This window comes from Schistocerca cancellata, chromosome 1 (assembly GCF_023864275.1).
Source record: "Schistocerca cancellata isolate TAMUIC-IGC-003103 chromosome 1, iqSchCanc2.1, whole genome shotgun sequence".
NCBI lineage: Eukaryota > Metazoa > Arthropoda > Insecta > Orthoptera > Acrididae > Schistocerca > Schistocerca cancellata.
The window spans coordinates 1,252,290,520-1,252,305,115 of record NC_064626.1 but is presented as its reverse complement, the minus strand read 5'-3'; the positions used below and the strand labels follow the sequence as shown (position 1 = coordinate 1,252,305,115).

The window sequence follows — 14,596 nt, the reverse complement described above, 5'->3', positions numbered from 1 at the left end:
ATATGGGACCCCTGACACGTCTAGATATGACTAAGACAGGTGACACGCATGTAAGTATCCTGTCTGGTCACTTGCATCTGTTCATGCCCATTGTGCATTCCAATAGACTTGGGCAAATCCAGAAGGACAATGTGATACCCCACATGTCCAGAATTACTATAGATTGATTCCAGGAACACACTTCTGAGTTTAAACACTTCCGCTGGCCATGAAACTCTGCAGACACGAATGTTATTGAGCATATATGGGATGCCTTGCAACATGCTGTTCAGAATAAAGCTCCACCCCCTCATACTCATACAGATTTATGGAAAGTCCTGCAGGATTCATGGTATCAATTTGCTCCAGTGTTGCTTCAGACATTAGTCATGTCCATGCCATGTCATGTTGTGGCACTTCTGCATGCTCACAGGGGCCATACAGATATTAGGCAGGTATACCAGTTTCTTTGGCTCTTGAGTGTATTATGTGTTTTTAAGAGCTGAAAAATTTGCAAATATTCTTCTCCTTTTCTCTCTGTACCAACAAAAATTTGAAACAGTATGTTGATTTAATTTTCTTTTTATTAGTATTTTGTTGTGTATTATATTTAATCTATTGTAATGTGGTTCCATTAGAACAAATATAATCTTATGCCTACCTTACAAGAAAAGTGAAAAAAAAAGAAACCAACAATATAGGAAGGATAGATTGCCACACACCATATGGAAGAGACATTGAGTGGTAGACAGACACAATGAAAATGGATGCTAGAAATATTTAAGCTTTCAGACAAAGTCCTTCTTCCAAATTTTTAGCATTATTTTTCATTGTGCCTGCCCATAACTCAGTGCCTTATCTTTGTGGTGGGTAACAATCTGCCCTGTCCATATTGTTTTTGTTCCATTGTGGACTTCCCATTGTTCAAAAAAAGAAACCAGTGAGAAGAAGTTTGCTGCTACTTTAGTTCCTCTGTGCCAATTTCTTAAAAATACTATTGATACTCAGACTGCCATTTCTTACTCCTCCTACTTTCATGAGAAATGTAATGTACCTTCCATGATATCAGCAATTCATCAGGACCAATAGTTTCTGCATTCAGGTCCTGTGGTGGAGCAGCTGGAACTGATAGTCATTTGTTAGAAGCAGTAGTTTATTTCACAACCAAAATGTGTGATTCATTTAGGAAATTATGCATGAAAGATAATAGACTCAGAGAAGAATAAAAAAGTTGCTACTTTCAGACAGCACTTTCAAATAAATATTACCTTCTTCTTGTGTCTTCACAGTGAGGGTATCTGTGAAAGGGCTGGCCTCAATAGCATTAGTAGCAAGCATTCTTATGTGGTATGTTGTGGCAGGGTGTAAGTCAGTTATGACTGCAGTTCTCATGGAATCAGCACTGAAACATTTTCATTCACTCATGTAGTTACTGTTGTGGAAAAGAAGAACATTTTAAATGTAAAGCTATGAATTCGTGCATCAAAAGCAGAACTCACTTGAGGAAATATTAAATTACAAGAATTACAGACTTACTTTCAGGAGGCAAAATTCCAGGTTGGAATGAGGGATAGGTCACACACCAATACTGTGGTACTTGAAAAATAGAGAGAATGCAGTAAAGGGAATAGGTCAGATCCTTGATACCCTGACATACAAAACTGTGCTTAATGACCATATTCCTTACATACTTATTATCCGGAAGAACATCATAAAAACTGTAGGCCTCTGACAAGGGCTCACAGTTCATCTGTAGAACTCCTTACTTATCTTTATCTGCACATCTCTACCTTCCACTTACACCTCAGAATACACAGGAACAACCATCCTAGTCATCCCATTCTGTGAGGATCCAAAACCTGTATGTGTCCCTTTACCACTGAAACCCATACATGAAAGACCAATGAGAGTGTGCCCTGGTAGGGGGTCTGACATACAACAGACCAATGAAAGTGTGCCCTCAACCATGAGGCTACTCATATGATCACCCAATGAAAATGTGCCCTCACTTCAAAATTTGTCACATGGTGGACCAATGAAAGTATCCCCTTGCTGTGAGACAGTACTAAAAATATAAGGTATTCAGTATTATCAGCGTAGAGTTTCTGATAAAGTGTGCTTAGTGGACCTTAATCGAACAATCAATTCCTGTTATGTGAATGTATACTTTCCCGGCGTATACAGCTGGCAAAGAGTTCTCGGGCTTCCAGCTGGGTGGCGGTGTCTTCAAACTGTGACGTTTCGACGAGTGACATACTCGTCATCTTCTGGCGAAGTGCCGAGACTTTGCGGATGCCGGTCCCTTTATACCTGCGGCGTGTCCCCCACCCCATGGCCGTGGGAGGCTGTATCCAGAGGAGCTGGCGGGCGGGGTGGACGGGGAAGCGGGTGCGCCGTTCGTGTCTCCATCAGAGCATTCCGGTCGCATCTCATGAGCTGGACAGTTCTTGGTGCGTTCCTGGCGTACGCCGCAGGTATAAAGCGACTGGCATCCACAAAGGCTTGGAACTTCAGCAGAAGATGACAAGTATGTCACTTGTCGAAACGTCGCAGTTTGAAGACACCGCCACCCGGCTGGAAGCCCGAGAACTCGTTGCCAATTCCTGTTATATTTATGTTATTTTTTTCTTTTTTTTTCTACACTGCTGATTGAGTATAAAATGAAATATTTAATTGTAGCTGCAATAGGCTAGGGTGTTTGGTCACTGCAGATACAAATGAAAGAGCAAGTACAGCACAAATGAACAAGAAAATAATTCTAATAAACATAGGTCCAGAAACCAATGGTATCTCTCATATGACATTATGAGTTAGTACATGAACACCTCATAACACAGTCCATGAGGATCCAAACTGCAGATATGCACTTGAAGACAAACATATTACAACTGCTCCACAAGGCAACAGTTCTTGTGAATAGTCGATTAGCTTGTGTTGCAGTCAGCTAGGATATGAAATGCAGACCGATGACACATGCAAAAACATAATTCAAAATCTTTGCTGATGTGTCTGTGGTTTCTCATAAGCCCAAATGTACATATTGTATATGTTCATAACATGGTCTCTGGTAAAGCATGCTTCATCTGTAAATAACACATGCACAAGAGACTGTGGATCATTCCCACATTGTGTCTGCCATCCATTGGCAGAAGGCAATCCAGGCTGGAAAGTCAGGTGTGACCATGGTCTGCCACTTTTCACATAATATAAGTGCAGCTGTCCCTTATGTAATGCCATATGGCAGAGGGCAAAATCATTCTGGTGCAGCAGCCATTTTGGTGCTTGTATCTTCACTTTGATAGTTGTGATCCCTCCCTCATAAACACTTATCTCCCAACAGCCTATGCATCCTCTGAAAACATATCTGCTTGAGCAGCAAAACACTGAACACCTACATCATCAGTGTCTCTGGCAACTACATGACGTATTTTGTACATAAAAAATCTCACAGGCAGTGTCTTTCTCTCACTCTCCATAGAACACAGCTCTCACTACCCTGTCACTGTCACACATTACCACTATGTTCTGGGATGCATCAGTTCATTACTGTGTGTCAAGCTATGGCTTTCTCATCTAGGTGTAATGTTGCAAAGCAATCTGAAATGTAATGAGCACATAAGAATTGCAGTAGGCAAGGTGAATGGTTGATTTGGGTTTATTGGGAGAATTTTAAGAAAACTTGGTTCATCTGTAAAGGAGAAAGCATATAGAACACTAATGTGATCCATTCTTGAATACTGCTTGAATGTTTGGGTACATTGAATTGGAAGAAGAAATTGAAGCAATTCAGAGATGGCCAGCTAGATTTGTTACTGGTGGATTCAGTCAACACTTGAGTATTACAGAAATGCTTTGTGAACTGGGAATCCCCGGAGAGAAGACAATGTTCATTTTGCAGAACACTACTCAGAAAATTTAGAGACCAGCATTTGTGACTGACTGCAGAATTGTTCTACTGCTGCCAATGTATATTTTGTGTAAGCATCATGAAGATGAGAAAAATTAGGCATCATAGGGTGCACATAGCCATTTTTCTCTTGCTCTATTTGTTAGTGGGCCAGGAAAGGAAATAACTAGTAGTGGCAGAAGGCACCCTCCATCATACACCATAGGGTAGCTTGTAGAGTATGTACATATGTGTAGGTTTAGATATCTGAAAATGACATCATCTCCCCCTCATATCATTCCTATACCACCCACTGTTATCTAATCTCCTTAACGTCTTTGTCAATCTACAGGGTGGAGTGCGATAAATTGCTGATTTGGGAATGAAATAAAAAAATAATGAACTCTTAAAAACTTGCATTTTTATTTTTCTCATATTGGAAAATAATGGAGGTTTCTAATTGCATGTTTTAAACAGTGTATCCGGTAAATGTCTACCTTCACATTCCATACACTGCTGTAGTTGTTTTCTAAAATTCTCATGCACTCTTTCAAGCATGTCTTCTGGTATTCTTGCAGTTTCAGCCTCAAGGTTGGTCTGTAGGTCTTCCAGGGTGTTGAGACGGTTGCAATACACCTTTTACTTCAGGTAACCCAAAAGAAAAAAATTGCATTGGGCTACATTTGGTGATCATGCAGGCTGGTTGAGATCCCCCGTCCAAAAGAGAAGTCTTTCAGGAAACATTTGCCTCAAAAAAATTCATGATAATGCCCACTGTGTGTGCAGTGGCACCATCTTCTGGAAACCAGGTATCCTGTAATTGTATCACCTTGAAAGCTGGCTGGAAAAACTCTTGCAGCATAGTTAAGTAATGATAAAAATTCACAGTTACAGCACGACGATTTTCCTGGAAAAAGTAAGGGCCAATGATGCCTACTCGTGATTGGTGCACCACACAGTGATGTGGTCTGAGTGCAGGGATCTGATGAATTTGTCTGGAGTTCATGTCACTCCATTACTGCATATTCTGTTTGTTTACACACCCACTGAGGTGAAAATGTGCCTCATAAGAAAAGAACACATTTGCATCATGGGGTATGGTTGCAAGCATGTCTTCAAAAGATGTTCTTTGGGTTACATAATCCCGTACTGGCAATTGCTGGACCATGCACATTTTATGCGGGTGAAAATTCAATTCATTATGAAGAATCTGGTGGAGAGAATGTCTTGAAATGCCAAGAGCAAGTGCATGTTTCTGAGCTGAGCGTTTCAGAGATTGCAGTACTGCTGCTCTTACTCATTCAACATTTTGTGTTGTTGTAACACTTCTCTCAGGTCCTCTTTGTACAGATGACACATCCCCTGTTGTGCTGAATGCAGTTACCCAATTTAAAATTGATTGCAGTCCAGGAAAATGTCCTCATGGGGGTACTGCAAATCACGACTGAAAAGCACGCTGCACTGCAATGATCGAGTGGGAATTCCAGAAATACACTTCAACTCAAAATGAACGCTCCTCACATATGCACTGCATTTTTACAACTGAACAAAAATTGAATACAAACCTCCCGTTGGTCACTATTAACCATGCCCACTCTACTCTATTCGACCAACAGTGTTCCCACAATGTGAATTCTAAAAAAGCAATTTACTCCGCTCCACCCTGTATATGACTTTCTCGGATTGTTATCTTTACCCAAATGTTCCTATCCTTGCAACTGTTCCCTCTGTAAAACCTCCTTCATGCACACACACCCAACAAGGGCCAGTTGCCTCCCTCCCCATTGGAAAAAAGTCTTCAGAAATCAAATCTGCAAAGAGCAATTTTTTTGCAAAACCTTAAAGGAATCTGTCATATATGGCAAAACTAATATGATGAGGTGTAGCGCCTTACAGCATGCCTATTAAGATAGTAACAGCAATTAACAGATGTGCAGTATGAATCACATGCAGGACATGTGATGTCAGGTCCCAGAGTGTATGTAGTTTTTATGTGATTTATCTATTTATTTATGTACACGTAGAACCAAACTGAGGAGCCAATCTCCAAGGTCGTGGAACTTTCAGTACATGAAATTACAACATAAAAGTAATAACAGATAAAAATAAAATGTTTATGAACCTGGAAAAAGTCAAGCCATAAGTTTAAGTAAACGCAGTCAACAACACAACAAGAATCATCTTAATTTTTCAAGGAACTCCTCAACAGAATAGGAGTGACCCATGAGGAAACTCTTCAGTTTTGATTTGAAAGCACGTGTATTAAGATTTTTGAATTCTAATGGTAGCTTATTGAAAATGGTTGCAGAAGTATACTGCTCACCTTTCTGCACGAGAGTTACGGAAGTCTGATCCAAATGCAGGTTTGATTTCTGCCAAGTATTAACTGAGTGAAAGCTGCTTATTCTTGGGAATAAGCCAATATTGTTAACAAGAAATGACAATAAGGAATATATATATTGGGAGACCAATGTGAAAATACCCAGACTTGTGAACAGGGGTTGACAAGAGGTTCATGAACTTGCGTCACTTATCACCTGAACTGCCCGTTTCTGAGCCAAAAATATCCTTTCAGAATGGGAAGAGTTACCCCAACATAAAATACCATTTGACATAAGTGAATGAAAATAAGCAAAGTAGACCAATTTTCATGTCAAATGTTTGATCATTTCAGATACCGTTCAAATAGTAAAAATGGCAGCATTAAGTTTTAGAACAAGATCCTGAACGTGGGCTTTACACAACAATTCACTATCTATCTGAACACCCAGAAATTGGAACTGTTCAGTTTCTCTAATCATATGCCCATTCTGTGAAATTAAAATGTAAGGTTTTGATGAATTGTGTGTTAAAAACTGTAAAAACTGAGTCTTACTGTGGTTTAGTGTTAGCTTATTTTCTACAATCCATGAATTTATGTCATGAACTGCACTATTTGCAACTGAGCAATTGTTGCACACAACATACTTTACTACAAAGCTACTGTCATTAGCAAACAGAAATTTAGAGTTACCCACAATAGTAGAGGGCAGCTGACGGACACTGTTTGAGCTGCAGTCAAAATACTGTAATTTTTATTTGCAGCTCTGTTTGTTTAATTTTCTAATTGTTTATTAATAACTATTATAATTATGCTTAGTTATGAGAGTGAATGAAGGTGTGAATGTGAAATAATGTTTTATATAAAGTTTTTTTACTATACATTGAAGTAACTGGTATTGTGAGGAATGTTCAAGAATGATGTATGTGTTAGTCATTCATAACAGGGAATTTGTTATAAACTGTTTTGTCAGTTTATGGTACTGGGAGAATGAGATTATTATTTTGGTAAAGTAGCTTTGCTAATAGTGAGCTAATTTTATATTTGTGGGTTTTCAAAATTTATTTATATTAATTTACTGCTCTGATTCAGTGACAAATTTGATGTTTTGGTTCCAAACTGTTTGAGGAGTGCTGTAAAGTGTGGAAGAGAGTTCAATTTAATGCACAGTATGAAATTCATAACTGATGGTGACATTTTACATAACTAAATTCTGCCTAGCGTGGTGCTCACATGTGAATGTGAACATTTTGTTACACGAGATTGATTATAGCAACATTTGAGCGAACTATTCTAAAAGAAACAATCCGTTTCTAAACTTTCTGTGAAGGATAATTAATAATTGCCATAAACTGGCTACTGTTATGAATGATGTGTGCATGTGGACTTTTCAGACTTTGTACAGCTTAGAGTAAGGTTTGGTAGTAACTGGTGTATGCAAGCTTACCATAACAGAGTGAAATTTATGCACATAACTGTTATTACCTTCCACCAAAAAAACAATTTTTAGTGTGACTTGTGATTACTAGGTGTACAGAAGTTTTTTCTGTATCTTTTTCAGGCTGAGGACTGCATTTCAGTAACTTCAAGGAGGCGTGTGTGTGAGAAGAGATCCACCACAAGGTGAGTGGAACTTTATACTCTGTAGAACTGCACAGTGCTGCCACAGTGAGTTGTCTCTCCATTATTTGTCTCCCCTTATCCTCACAAATGGTGCAATCTCAATCTGTGCTCTGAGTGACTTACCCCTTCTTCTCAACCTTCCCAAACCTTTCATCCCCCTGTGATAAAGGAACTAACAGTTCTGAAAGCTGAGATTATGGTTTCCATTTTTACCTACGTTCATCAATGGTACTGGACTTTTGTCTCCTGAATGTAGCAACTGTAAGATGATAAATAATTTATATATCTTCATCACCTTGCAGATTGAAAAATATGTATGTGAATGATATTGATGTTAATGTTGTAGTTACCATACCTAGATGTGCATGTATGAATTGTCATTCAAAAACAAAGTTTGATTTTGTTATGAGCTGTGAAAAAGTGGTGATTTACACTTAGAATGATAAGCAAAATAAAAACAGAACGTAAAATTTGATGTATTAAATGCAACAGTAAGAGACATTTACCATCTTTGTAAGTACAGAAACTTTCAAGGTCAATTTCCACAAATTTCTTTTGGGTTGTAGACCATGTCATGCTGTACCAGTAATTCAGCCACTACTGCTAGTGATCATAACCAGAATATGTAACACTGTGATCATACATACCGTAATGAGAAGCACTTACAATAGAGACAAAAATTTTGGTACATAATTTTACAACATGATACAGCAATAGTCCAATGCTGCATGCAAAAATTCATTTTAGCATATTATTTTTAATGTTAAATGAGGTACGTGACCATAACAGTTGACAGAACCATAACAGTTGACAGAAGAATGAGTGGAACAGGTCAAACACATCTCACAATGATGATCCTTGCAGTTCAGTTTCCAGAAATTTTATGAACAAATATTGTTGTGATCTTCAGTCAAAAGACTAGCTTGATGGAGCTCTCCTTGCTAATCTCTCCTGTGCAAGCCTCTTTATCTTCAACTAACTGCTGCAACCTTACAACCTTTTTAACCTGCTTACTGTAGTCATCTCTTGGTCTCCCTCAACAATTTTAACTCTCTCTCCTTACCTCTCCACACACACACACACACACACACACACACACACACACACACACACCTCCAGTACGAAATGTGTCGTATCAAAAAGAATTTTTCTGACCAATTCTATTCAGCACTTCCTTATTAGTTACAAGATCTACCAATCCTAATCTTCAGCATTTTTCTGTAGCACCACATTTCAAAAGTTTCTATTCTCTTCCTGTCTCAACTGCTTATTGTTCATGTTTCACTTCCATATGAGGCTACACTTCAGACAAATATCTTTAGAAAATATTTACTAACATTTAAATCTATATTCAGTGTTAAGAAATTTCTCTTCTTCAGAAATGCTTTTCTTGTCATTGCGTCTACATTTTATGTCCTCTTTACGTTGGCCATCATTAGTTACTTTATTGCCCAAATTAGCAAAACTCATCTACTACTTTTAGTGTCTTGTTTCCTAATTCAGTTCCCTCAGCATCATCTGATTTAATTACACTACATTCCATTACCCATGTTTTGCTTTCATTGGTGTTCATCTTATATCCTCCTCTCAAGACACTGTCCATTTCATTGAACTGCTGTCCAAAGTCCTTTGCTGTCTCTGTCAAAATTAGGATGTTTTTGGCAAAACCTCAAACTTTTTATTTCTTCTTCCTGAGCTCTAAATCCTCCTCCAAGTTTTTTTTGGTTCCCTTTACTGCTTGCTCAATGTTTAGGTTCTATAATATTCCCTCCAAGTTCATTTCACTTATGTAGCTCCTCTATATACTCCATTCACCTTTGCTTAGTACTGGTTTTCCATCTAAGCTCTATTCATACAGCTGCTTCTCGTTTCTCCAAAGGCCTTTTTAATTTTCCTCTAGGCAGTATCTATCTTTACCCTAGTGATATGTATCTCTATATTCTGGCATTTGTCATCTAGGTATTCCTGGTTAGCCATTTTGCACTTCCTGACAGTCTCATTTCGTATACATTTGTGTTCCCTTTTGCCTGCTTCATTTTCATATTTTCTCCTTTCATTATTCAATACCTGCTGCAATATCCAAGGATTTCTACTAGGCTTTGTTATTTTGCCCATTTGATCCTCTGCTGCCTTCACTATTTCATTTCTCAAAGCTACCAATTCATACTGTATTCCTTTCCCCTGTTGTAGTCCATTGTTGCCTAATGATCCCTATGAATCTCTCAACAACTTATGATCCTTTCAACTTATCTGGATCTCATCTCCTTAATTTCCTATTTTTTTGCAATTTCTTCAGTTTTAATCTACAGTTTAGCACAGTAAAATAAGAACAAAAAAGATTGAATGTGGGAAAAAATTGTGTAGCTGCAAATAAACAATACACTAAGATTCCTGACCAGTAGGATGTGATTATAGTGGGTGGGGACACATTTAAAGATAACTTTTTATGTTTTTCTTGAATATCTTGAAAACTGTGGTCTACAGTGAAAATGTTTCCCAGTACAAAATCAAACTAGCATATTAAAACTGTGTGTCGGACCGAGACTCAAATTCGGGACCTATGCCTTTCACGGGCAAGTGCTCTACCATCTGAGCTACCCAAGCATGACTCACAATCCACCCTTACAGCTTTACTTCCACCAGTACCTTGTCTCCTACCTTCCAAACTTCACAGAAGCTCCCCTGTGAACCTAGCACAACTAGCACTCCTGGGAGAAAGGATATTGTGGAGACATGGCTTAGCCACAGCCTGGGGGATGTTTCCAGAATGAGATTTTCACTCTGCAGCGGAGTGTGAGCTCATATGAAACTTCCTGGCAGATTAAAACTGTGTACTGGACTGAGACACAAACTAGGGACCAGTTTTAATCTGCCAGTAAGTTTCATTATAGCACACACTCCACTGCAGAGTGAAAATCTCATTCTTAAACTTAAATCAACTTCCACTTCCTACAAAAAAAGTTCCTATTCATTTTTTCCCTCAGATAAATAGTTTTCACAATGCAGGGGATGGCAAGTCACATGTTATTAAAATACTGTTTTAATGTTTACTGTTAAATGAAGTGTGTTAAGAGCAAATATTAAATGTACGTATCACATCTAAGTGTAGTAGAGCCATATTAAGGGATAAATTGTGTTTGGAGGGTGTAACAGAGTTGATGGGGACGGAGTGGAACGTAAAAGTGTGAGGGAAGAGCAAGCAGGTCATTCACCAATCTATATACTCCACAGCATCACAAGAAGCAGCGACAGGATATTTTACAAAGTTATACTGATCCTCCGCAGCGCGTCTTATGAATTACTGTCAAAGTGTGCAGACTGCTTGGTGGTGTTTATTTTCCACGAAATGCATTAACACCACATGGAATACAGATGTTAATAACTAATATTACTAATGCAAGAAACACACTTGGACACAATCTGCATAAATCTTTACATGCTGTTCTGCTCTGCTGGAAGGCAAACTGATTCTTAGTCAATCTGTTATGGCAGCTGTAGGATTCTTCTGGGAAATGCAAGTTTTCCCACAACAAGCACAACCCACATTTCATTTTTCAGACAGTCTATACCTCCCATGAACTTGCTTTCTTTGCTTTCCAGCTCTTTTATGTAATGAAAAAAAATAAGTTCTATAAGCTCATGTTTACATAGTAGAATCACTTTCAGTTTATTAAATGACTGCTTATTTGCAACTGTTAAATAAGCTATTTTATAAAAATGTTGAACAGCTGGAGATGTCAATTGTCTTCCACACTGTCTGTCACAAGTGTAATATGCTGCCAGTAAATATTCCACAATATCGATTCAACTGTCCTATCACTGGCTGAAATAGTCCTCACAGCATGAGGGATATCAAATGTGTCACCCCAGCCTCAGGTCTCCCCAAATCAGGAGAGGTATAGAGGCTTAAATTGTTTCCCTCTGTAACATAAGTAATTCAAGTAGGTGTTATTGAACTTCAGACATCTCAACATAAACAAGCAATGAATTACAGCTGATTACTGTTTAGGATGTGAACATGATCAGTCCCATTCCATCAGACATAGCCACACTCACCTTGGAAGATATAATGTGGGTGTGTAGTAAGTGGCTCCACTCAGTGCCGCCTACTCTATAGAAGCCAGTAATTCCTGAATGGAAGAGATTTATGCAGTTTAAAAGTAACACAATTAAGGGTGAGAGAAGTGCAGTATCTTTCTAGTCAATCTTTCTAGTCAATCATTAATTCACCTCCAAGTGACTGCAACACAATTACATAGCTCAACAATATGCTGTCAACAATAAACAACAGCAAGATACCAAATTTAGCAATCCAATCCCTTCCCCACCAACACTACAAAGGTCACCGACAACATGATGTTGTTGTTGTTGTTGTTGTTGTTGTGGTCTTCAGTCCTGAGACTGGTTTGATGCACCTCTCCATTCTACTCTATCCTGTGCAAGCTTCTTCATCTTCCAGTACCTATTGCAACCTACATCCTTCTGAATCTGCTTAGTGTATTCATCTCTTGGTCTCCCCCTACGATTTTTACCCTCCACGCTGCCCTCCAATACTAAATTGGTGATCCCTTGATGCCTCAGAACATGTCCTACCAACCGATCCCTTCTTCTGGTCAAGTTGTGCCACAAACTTCTCTTCTCCCCAATCCTATCCAATACTTCCTCATTAGTTATGTGATCTACCCATCTAATCTTCAGCATTATTCTGTAGCACCACATTTCAAAAGCTTCTATTCTCTTCTTGTCCAAACTATTTACCGTCCATGTTTCACTTCCATACATGGCTACACTCCATACAAATACTTTCAGGAATGACTTCCTGACACTTAAATCTATACTCGATGTTAACAAATTTCTCTTCTTCAGAAACGCTTTCCTTGCCATTGCCAGTCTACATTTTATATCCTCTCTACTTCGATCATCATCAGTTATTTTGCTCCCCAAATAGCAAAACTCCTTTACTACTTTAAGTGTCTCATTTCCTAATCTAATACCCTCAACATCACCCGACTTAATTCGACTACATTCCATTATCCTCGTTTTTCTTTTGTTGATGTTCATCTTATATCCTCCCTTCAAGACACCATCCATTCCATTCAACTGCTCTTCCAATCCTTTGCTGTCTCTGACAGAATTACAATGTCATCGGCGAACGTCAAAGTTTTTATTTCTTCTCCATTGATTTTAATACCTACTCCGAATTTTTCTTTTGTTTCCTTCACTGCTTGCTCAATATACAGATTGAATAACATCGGGGAGAGGCTACAACCCTGTCTTACTCCCTTCCCAACCACTGCTTCCCTTTCATGTCCCTCGACTCTTATAACTGCAATCTGGTTTCTGTACAAATTGTAAATAGCCTTTCGCTCCCTGTATTTTACCCCTGCCACCTTTAGAATTTGAAAGAGAGTATTCCAGTACTGACAACATAACAGTAGCAAATTATAGACTTCTCAGTCATTGTTTATAGGAATACATTTCACACAAAAGCTCACTTAACAGCTGTCAATAAGTACTCGTTTAATAAATTAAAAATAGCTCCACTATATAAACATTAGGTCAGTGAAGTTACTTTGCCTACCCACGGAAGACAACTGAACAAGAAATGCTGGACAGGTAGAGTGTGTTCGTAAAATGAAAAGGAAGCAGTGCTCATGGTGGGGTCAGTTATCTTTGCTGGAGAAATGCTACTGTTGTCATACAGAACAACTAAGAATCAATTTCTCCTTTAGCAGTGTAGAGATTTTCACTGATTCTGCACATATGCATTTCTTATATTAGTGTTATTAGTAACTCATATCTGTATTACATGGAGTGTTTCTAAGCCCACAAGTACTTGTTTAGGCGAAAGCAACCACTCTCAGTAAATATCAAAGCTATGACAATTTTTCACCATAATGTAGGAGGACTTACAAACAAAGTTAATGAAATTTCTGTTCTTTTAGATGACCCACAAGAGATAAAGGATGCTGATGTTCTATGCTTTAGAGAACACCACATGAGAGATGTTGAAATGTTACAGCTCAGTGGTTACCGTCTAGCAGCACATTGGGTACTGTAGATCTATCATGAAGAATGGTGGAGTAGCAATATACTTAAAAAATAACATACCATATACCACATTAGATTTAAAGAGTCACTGTATTGAACAAGATATTGAAATATGTGGTGTAGAAATTACTATAAGTGACTGTACAGTTGTAGTGTTAGCACTATACAGAGCTCCCTCAGGGAGGCAGTTAGATTCTTTCTTATCCCAAGTGTACTCAAAATCTAAGGATCTAATAATTACAGGCGATTTCAATGTAGATTTCCTAAATGAAAGCAATGGTAAAGCAGATTTAGAACATCTAGTTGATTCTTATAATCTGATGACAATAGTAAATTTTCCAACTAGAGTTACCGAGAACTGTCAAAGTCTGATTGACAATATATTTACAGATAAGTCAAGACTCAACAATATCAGTGTACATCCAATTCTTGGCTTTTCTGGTCATGGAGGTCAGTTGCTTCCTTTCACTGACATCAATCTGTGCAACAGTTCTGAGAATTCTTGGAAGTCTTTTAGGATAATAAATGATGAAACAATTAAAAATTTCAACAACAGCCTGCAGATTGGAGTCCAGTTTTCAGTGAAGCAGATGTGAACAAAAAGTATAATACATTTCTAAATGAATTTATGTCTATTTTTGAAGCCACTTTTCCTAAAAAAAATAATTAGAAACAGTCATGTAAGCACTATCAATGAGTCATGGATCACTGCAGGGATAAAAACATCCTGCAGAACA

At 38.2% G+C, this 14,596-nt stretch overlaps 1 protein-coding gene across 1 annotated transcript in view; it reads right to left on the bottom strand.

Moving 5' to 3' along the window:
* The window catches only part of LOC126094923 (Down syndrome cell adhesion molecule-like protein Dscam2), an 873,814-nt gene that overhangs the window by 150,742 nt on the left and 708,476 nt on the right, over positions 1-14,596 (bottom strand). The window contains exons 20-21 of the mRNA XM_049909573.1: positions 1,248-1,381; positions 1,034-1,104 (exon numbers count right to left, since the gene is read on the bottom strand). Of these exons, the coding sequence (XP_049765530.1) occupies positions 1,034-1,104; positions 1,248-1,381 (205 nt within the window). The remainder of the gene's footprint in view (positions 1-1,033; positions 1,105-1,247; positions 1,382-14,596) is intronic.